Consider the following 8,251-nt stretch of genomic DNA (forward strand, 5'->3'; position numbering starts at 1 on the left):
TTTCAAGGTTTAATTTTTAAAGGAATCTGCATTATAAAAATCTCAACGGCATGAACTGGATTTAGCCCTTCCATGGGAATGCTTTTCATTTTGTCTCAACATGCTTGATAATTGGCTGGACTTACAAAAACGAAAGTCCACACTGGTCTGAGTAGCCTGTGTATTTGGCTGGGATGCATGCCTGTGATTGCAGCTTTAAAGGGACTAGAGGGAGTGAAGTGTGTGTTTGCTTTCTTTTCTGCTTAACCCTTTCACTTCTGAAATGGCAGTGCGCAAAGAAGAATGGAAGCCAGAAGAGGCTCTTCAGAACAGCTCTTCAGAGTAGGAAGATAGAGAAAGCAATTCCTTTAAGTTTACTTCAATCAACGTTTGATGAATTAGGGCCTAAACTGGCCCAGTCACTTGAAGCCAAATGTATGACCCTTGGGGGGAAAAAAAAGGCAGAAGAAAGATTGGATAAGATGGATAATTGTGTAAAATGACTGAAGATATAAAACAAACGTCTGGAGAAATCCTAGAGTGTAGATCCGAAGTTAGAGATATAGAATTAAAAAGAGGGATGGATAATGTGGCTCTGCTGGAGCTTAGAAGGAATTTTGTTTGAGATTTAGAGCCATTCCAGAGAATCCAGATGAAGATATTTATTTATTTATCTATCTATCTATCTATTAGATTTCTATCGCCGCCCATCTCTCCCGAAAAGGGGACTGTGGGCGGTTTACAATAAAATCACAATTAAAACATATAAATTACAATATAAATAGATCAGTAAAAAGATAAAATAGATATAAAATATAAAAGCCAAGCAGCGCAGATCTTATTTGCTGGGGAGAGATCTATGATACTAGCCACCCGCAAGATGAACTGGTGCCCCTCCCACCCCAAGTGAGGCAGCAGAACCAGGTTTTCAAATTCTTCCAGAAGAATGTCTAACGTGAAATATAAATGAAGCAAATGCTCCTCAAAAAAGTGTGTGTGTATATATATATATATATATATTTCATTCTTTAAAAAAATTAAAACAAGACATAGTTTGCTTACAAGAGACTCATATTAGAAAAAAGGATAGAAAGTATTTGACTTGCAAAAATTTGGGAGAAGAATTTATTTCAGCAGGACCAAAAAAAATTAATGGAGTTGTTTTATATGTTAATCCCCAATTAAAATCAGAACTTGTATTGACTAATGAACATGGTCGATTTGCTGGGGTGGAAGTTGAATTAGCTGGAGTCAAAACCATGGCTTTGGGACTTCATGCTCCAAACAAAGATAAAGGAATTCTTTATAAACAACTTATAGAACAGTTGACAAGCTTTCCCTATGAAAATTGAGGAGTGAATTGTGAAGATAGCAGAATCTGCAGAAATGGCAAAATTGACCTGTTTGATCGGGGGTAAAACAACAAGTACTTTTATGAAAGACTGGAAACCCTTTATGGACTTTTTGCTGAAAATGGGGAAAAAAATGAGTTGGTGATTTTTGGATTTGCTGATTAAAAAGGGTTGAATGTGTGAAGAAGGGGATTATGTAATGTAATCTTAAAGAGGGAGGTAAGGCAATAAGTTTGTTTTACCTGCTGTAAAGGAGATCAGAACTCGCTTTTTAAAATATCTTTTTCTTTTTTCTATCTTTATCTGTACTGTTGCTTGCACTTTTTGTTTCTTTTTTTCAACTTTTTTCATATATTTTTCATGTTTATCTTTTATTCTTGTAAAAATCTTTAATAAAATTACATAAAAATGAATTATGTGATTGTTAGGTTGTGTTTTAATTGTTTACGCCACCTAATAAGGACTGGTCCTACTTAGGGGTTTTCTGTGTGTGTGTGTGGGGGGGGGTGTCAGTCCAAATTGCTGTTTTTAAATGTTTATATTCTGTTTTTCATTGTTAGCTGCTTTGATGCTTTGCCACTTCTAAAAAAACTAGCATGAATTTTGGCTAACACAGACTAAACTGCCTCTCCTACAATCTTAAAGTATTGGAGACTTTAAATCCCCCTTCCGCACCTTCTCTGGCCATGCCCATACACAACCAATGTCATTGGCCATTCCTTTTACAGTGACACCTGTAAGCAAAGGACCTTTTAAGATTACACAGAATCTGGTGTTTGTTTTGTTTGCTTAAAATCTGGCAGTCAAGCCAGATTCTCCTTTCTCAGAGAAGAAGCCCAGCTCTCTCCAAGGTGCTGAAAAAGGGTCACGTTCTGGAATTGAATCTTGAGTAGTACCAGAGTGTTTGTACAATGCAATTCTGCAAAACCCATCTCCAATCCACCAGTCAATTGCACAATTGTTATTATATCACTGGACCCTAATATTTTTTCCAATGTTGTAACATTTCCCCATAGAGGAAGTTCCTTCTCTCACCCAGTAATTTTTTTGTAGTTTGCTACTTCCCCAACTCTAGATAGAGAGACCAAATGCAACAGCTGCAGAGCAACATGAGGAAGAATAGAAACGCTGCCTAAAAGGTTTCTTTCTCTTATTTTCTTACACATACAACAGTGTTAAAAGTGTGTCAGTGTCACACACCTGAGCCGGAAGGCAAGTTTGGAATCAGAGGTACAGCAGTCCCTGAGGTTGACTCAAATGACAAATTGACTGCCTCGCATTTAATTAAGTAAGTGAATTAACCAGCAGCCATTCTGTTCCAGCTACATGACTATTTTATTATTATCATTATTTTCAGATTGTTATCACAGCTTTATACATATATAACTCAAGGTGGTGAACATACCCAATGCTCCTGCCTCCTATTTTCCCCACAACAACAACCCTGTGAGGTGGGTTTGGCTGAGAGACAGAGATTGACCCAAGGTCTCCCAGCTGGCTTTCATGCCTAAGGGAGGCCTAGAACTCACAGTCTCCTGGTTTCTGGGCCAGCACCTTCACCACTACACTACAGCACACCAAACTGACTCTCCATCACATCTGCATGATGAGAAGTCTGGGTTTCAGAACTGCAGAGCTGAGTGAGGCCGTTGAGCAAACACTGTGACACTTTGGTGTCTCAGGAAGAAGGATGCAAGTGGGTTTTCCAGGGGAAACGTCAGTCTTTGGGAGCCAAAGTCTGCAAATCAGAGCAAGGCCCCAACTGCAGTGACTGCACAGCACTGCAGTTATATTGCATTTCTGTGCTTTACGCACAGATTTGAATAGGCTGATGAATGCTTTTCTTTAAAGAGTTAAGATTAAAAGTTTCTTTTTTCAGATCTGTGGCTCATCCCTCTTAGTATGGGCTGTGCTACTGGTGGAGAACCTGCAAGCCTGGTCCGCCAAACACCCAACCCAGCTTACCAGTTTTCCCACTGGGTCACACTCCTGCTTCCATGCTCAGTCCGTCCTTGAGTATGTTCTCCTGGAGCCTGCAAAACTGGCTTCAAATAGATGGCATAAAAATGATGGATGCCCCAACAAGCAGTCTGGCCTTTTCATGTTGCACGCATTCATTTCCAGAGCCCTTTAGAAGGGACGACTGTGGCTTCCCATAAGCAATCTTTTCTCCCAGGCACTTACTATGCACATCCAGAGCATCCGAGCTAGGAGGATAAAGGTGGAAAGTATACGGTGAAAAAATGAGGTCATTAGAAAGCCAGATGGGAGAGACTGAACCTGGGAATTCTCCCTGCAAGGTACAGCCCTTTCTCAGTCAATTTCTGGTGGTGCCAGGGGTTAAACCTGAGATCTTCTGCCTGTAAAAAAGGGAATTATCACTGAAGAATCACCTTTCCCCAAACTAAAAGCGGCAGGAAGCAGGCACTCAAGTGAAATCCCCTTCCACCAGATCAAAGAACATTGGAACTTCTGGGGTTAGGGCATGGGGCCCCATCTAGTGCTTTCCAGATGTGTAGAACATCCACTGCCATAAACTACCTGGCACGACCAAAGGTGCCTGCAACTTCCGTTTCAGGTGGACGAATTCACCATGAAAAAGAGGACATGGAGGTAGTGTGTAGATTTCTCAAAGGTTCCCTCTTTTCTCCTATAGTTCAAGCACTGTATAAAAAGTCCCTTCAACAACCCAAGATTGTTGAAATGTTCACTTTATTAAATACATCTGTAACACAGTAATATGTACAGCAAAGTATCTGCTGGGTGCTTGTGTGTGCATTTCACTTCTATGTTCTCCAGAGGTGTCTTACATAACTTCCCTTTCTGAATCTTTAGCTATTGGCTATTTCTAATTTTTACACGGCAATTCAAAACAACAGACTCCTTTAAAACGGCTATTTATGTGCCAATTCAATTTTCCTGGATATGTTCTTTAAAGGAACATTGCAGCACTGGGCCCACCTTTGGAACACATGTCATATTCCGAACTAGCGAAACGGGAGAGCTTTTAAAGGAAGATGTCACTGTAAAAATCCCACCAACCCAAAGATAAGCCTAGCAGGAAACCACAATAATCTGTTGTTTACCAAACAATGACCCCAATATAATACAGATGCATAAAGTCGCCAGTTGTCAGCAGTAAATGGATCAGCTAAAAACTTTAGCATATTTACCTGGGGAGGATGAGAATGAAGGATACGCCGAATGGATGCTGTTTTAAAAGCACAGGGTCTGGTCAGTGATTATGGCCCCCGACCAGTTCCTTGTAAGCAATTCATGCTTTGGTAAAACCAGCCTCTCACTTGTGACGGGAGGAGGAGGGAAAGACAGACGATTCTGCAAATTCTGGCCTCTCAGGGTAGAATTCAGCCCCACCAGGAAAGGAATTTGCATTTAACAGGAAAAAAAGTAAACTTCCCTGAACCTTGCAGCCCCTTTGTTTTGCATGTTTTACTTTAACCCAAGGTCTCTCTGAACACACAGGATTATGCATGCTATCAATCTGTGTATCCAATGCCTTGCATTTTTTTCATTCCTTCTCTCACTTCTGTTGTTCACTGGACTTAGCCTGGAGTGGGGAGGAAGTCTGCAGAACTTGGCCTTTTGTCAAGGAAAAGAAATAAGAAAGGCGTAAGGGAATGCAGGGAACCTGGCCGCCTTTACAGAACTATTTCTTCGCTTCTGCACTGAAGGATCCATAGGACTTAAGCTGACTGTTTTACACAACCCTGGAAATTTTACTCAAGTCGCAGATCTAAGAACTTGGGGAAATTTGTGTCTAGATTTCAAGCATCATCATCATCATCATCATTAGAGGAATTACCCCCCCCCCCAATTTCTGCTAAGTGCCCGCTGCGTTTTGTCAGACTTCTGGATCACCACAGATTCCTCATTCCTCACACAGGCTGGTGCTGGCACTCCTCTGAAATTTCATTGGCTTGGCAGACAGTCTTTCCTGTCTCCGTCACCTGGCACAGCTCAGGGAGGGTTTTATAAAAGGAGATGCTGCGACCAGGCAGAATGTGCTGAAGCTGGTCTGCCTCTCAGCCTCTCCCAAAAGCTTCCTGAGATCTACCCATCATGCAGATGGTGGCTAGGTTTGTTGCAGTGCTTCTGCTGACATGGAGTATGCGCGCAGCTGCCCTGCCAGGAGAAGACAACTTTTCTGCACATAGCAGCAGGGTGAGTCGGGAAGGATGACATTCCTTCAGAATCTGAGGAAAAGGAGGCTTTTAAGGAATTGGGCTTTATGGAAAATAATAAAGTAGTCAACGCTTCTGGCTGGTGGGTCGTCGGTGCATGAAAAATATTTTCTCATCCTACTAAAAAGGGTGTGGGTTAAAGAGATGGTCCCTACGAAGACAAAGAGGAGAAATCAGAGACAAAGCAAGCACGTATTGGGGAAAAAAGACAACCAAACTGATCAGAAGAACGAGGGCCTTAATGTAGATTTTCAGTTTAATCTGGCACTGAGAACTGCAAAAAGAAGGAAGAGTGAATAGAATTTTGAAAAATAGCAATGCCACCTTTTATGAGTTCCCTCACAAGGAAGTCCCCCCAGAGCTCCATACGCCTTCTCTCCAGAGAAGGAAGAAAAGGGGGAGATTTTTTTTTTAAAACACCCAGTCTGAAAAGAATTCCAGGACCCTCCTTGTTTCATTAGGCTGTGCCCAAGACAAATGCAGACTAGGGCAGTTTTTTTTTAAAAATAACCTATGTTGCATCATCAGTCGTGTCCCAAATCCATTTGAAGGGACATAAATTGCTGGTGCTTTGGTTCGGAAAGGGCTTTATCTCCATCGCAGAGGTCACCAGCTGCTCGTGGAAAATTTAAACCCAGGCTCTTCCAGTTGAAAGGATCAGGAGCAGGTAGGGAGAAACCCTCCTGCAGTGTTATGCACTGTCAGAAAGGGTAGAATTAGCTGCTGCTTATATTCTCATGTGCCAGGGCATTTGTCACAGTCCAGTGTTGTAGCAATACATGCAGATGGCCCTGAAAAACATTGGAACAAGTCCCTTTCAAAAGATGTCTGGGTCCTGAGTATAGCCACTAAATGGCTTAGAATGTGACGCAACAGCAGTTCTGCTGAGGAGACCTATTGTTCTTCGAGCCAGATGCCCCACGGCCCTGAGAAGACCAGGAGTGGCATGTGAGGATGGATATCCACGGGTTTGCTTCCCACCAGCCTCTGAAACTGGGGGCGGGGTGGGGAGAGATGAATAAAATCGCTGATAGACCTGTTGCATCAGGAAGCGTGAAGTCACATTTGAGCCGAGCTGGACTTCTGGTGACGTGGAAACCTCTGGGTTCTTTTCTTGGCGACAGTAGGAAGGTGGCCGGCAACTGGGGATGGTTGTTTCTGGGATGTTCTTGCAGTGTCCCTCTGTAGCCTACAGCCCTGGGATTTCCTGGATTTGCTCCCCTCTGGGTTCAAACCCTGTCCAATCTTGGTTAGCTTTTCAGGATGAGCTAAGACAATGAAAAGAATTGCCTTGGGAGCTGGCAGGATCTTGTTAATGCCAAGGATCTGCTACGGTTTCCTTACAGTGATGGGAAGGGGTAATCAAAATCTAAAACCTGATGTGACTATTAGAATCTCTGTGAATTTCCCTGTGTTTTTTTTCCTTAAAAGAAAACCCCTTTCCGGCAAGGATGAATAATCTCACAGCCCCTTCCTCTGTCCCCCAACCCCCTTCTCTCTCTCCTGCCTCTTTTGTGACTATAGGAGCAGCCCAAAGCTCGGAAAGCTCTTATCCTGAAAATGCTAGCAGGGCTCCTAAATGGAGTAGATGTAGATCGTGATGCTGCAGTTGTTTCTGACGTAGAGAACCCTCTAGAAATAAAATTGGAGGAAGAACCCTTGATGCTGGGGCAGTCACGACACACCACCGAGAGGGTCCGCAAAGCTCCGTGTAAAAACTTCTTTTGGAAAACGTTCACTGCCTGCTAACAAACCATCCACAGCCCTTCTGGCTTCCGGAGCTGTCCTGCTGTGTATGGTTGCCCATGGGCCAGAAAAAAGGAAAAAGAAAGAAAAATCTCCAGTCTGCGTTGCTCCTGTCCCCTCCAGCTGAGCTTTGATCTGCAAAAAGAGGGGAGGGGGCTTTCCCATCACATTTCGCAATGTAAGTCAGTCCATGAATATTTGCAAAGTGCTGCAGATCCAACAGAACCACGAAGGAACTGCGGCAAAGGACTGGTTCGGTCGTGGCTAATCCCTTCCCATCCGTGGTTGTGCTAAACTATGGCAAACTCTCTCTGCCCTTCTGTGGTGTCGCACCTCCTTTACTTTTCGGTTTTCTCCTTTTCCTTATCAAAGAACTGAGCTCAAACTTTGATTTCGTGATTTAATTGACAAATAAAGCATGGCCTGAGGACCTCGGGATGCACAGTCTCACCTTTATTTTCCTGTCTCTGTCTCCCTTTCAAAAGCCAGGGGGAACTCAGCTCCTGATTTTAATCCGGGAAAAACTTCAGGAAAATGTCAAAACCTAAGAAGAGTCGATGTTTGAGGCAACAGGTGTGACTAGCAGCTACAGACAGATATTATGGTGTTCCACAAATTTGTTCTAATCCCTCCGAAAGCCATCCTGAGGTGGGGAGTTGCATGGGGAAACAGTTGGCCCGTAAATCTACTAGGCACGCCGTGGTTAGAAGAGCAAACACACAAGGCACTACTAGCTCTGAAGCAGAATGAATGGTGGTCTGAGGACCAGTCAATTTCAAAGCAGCCGAGGTCACCTCTTACTTAGCTGTGCTCAAAATCTGATGGAGTTCTGGAGCAATGTTTGGGGTGGAGAAAAACGGGTACTAGGGACAATAGCATCCACGCTCAAATCAAAGCCTCAGCTATGGGGCCAGCCCTTCCCTTAGGCACATTTGCTAGCCATACACAGTCCTGCTCCTAAACTCAAGGTGG

General features: G+C 43.2%; 1 protein-coding gene across 1 annotated transcript; it reads left to right on the forward strand.

Annotated features, from left to right (window-relative positions):
- Positions 1 to 5,362: 5,362 nt before the first annotated feature.
- Positions 5,363 to 7,711, forward strand: LOC134507158 (somatostatin-2-like). Its single transcript, XM_063317651.1, has 2 exons — positions 5,363 to 5,519; positions 7,058 to 7,711. Exons 1-2 carry the CDS (start codon positions 5,412 to 5,414, stop codon positions 7,280 to 7,282), a joined length of 333 nt encoding a protein of 110 aa, XP_063173721.1. The 5' UTR covers positions 5,363 to 5,411; the 3' UTR covers positions 7,283 to 7,711.
- The last annotated feature ends 540 nt before the right edge of the window (positions 7,712 to 8,251 follow it).

The sequence above is a fragment of the Candoia aspera genome, chromosome 18 (assembly GCF_035149785.1).
Source record: "Candoia aspera isolate rCanAsp1 chromosome 18, rCanAsp1.hap2, whole genome shotgun sequence".
NCBI lineage: Eukaryota > Metazoa > Chordata > Lepidosauria > Squamata > Boidae > Candoia > Candoia aspera.

Coding starts and splice junctions, on each gene's coding strand:
- LOC134507158 (XM_063317651.1), top strand. CDS start 5,412: ATGCAGATGGTGGCTAGGTTTGTTGCAGTGCTTCTGCTGACATGGAGT. Junction 5,520..7,057: donor CACATAGCAGCAGGGTGAGT/CGGGAAGGATGA, acceptor TTGTGACTATAG/GAGCAGCCCAAAGCTCGGAA.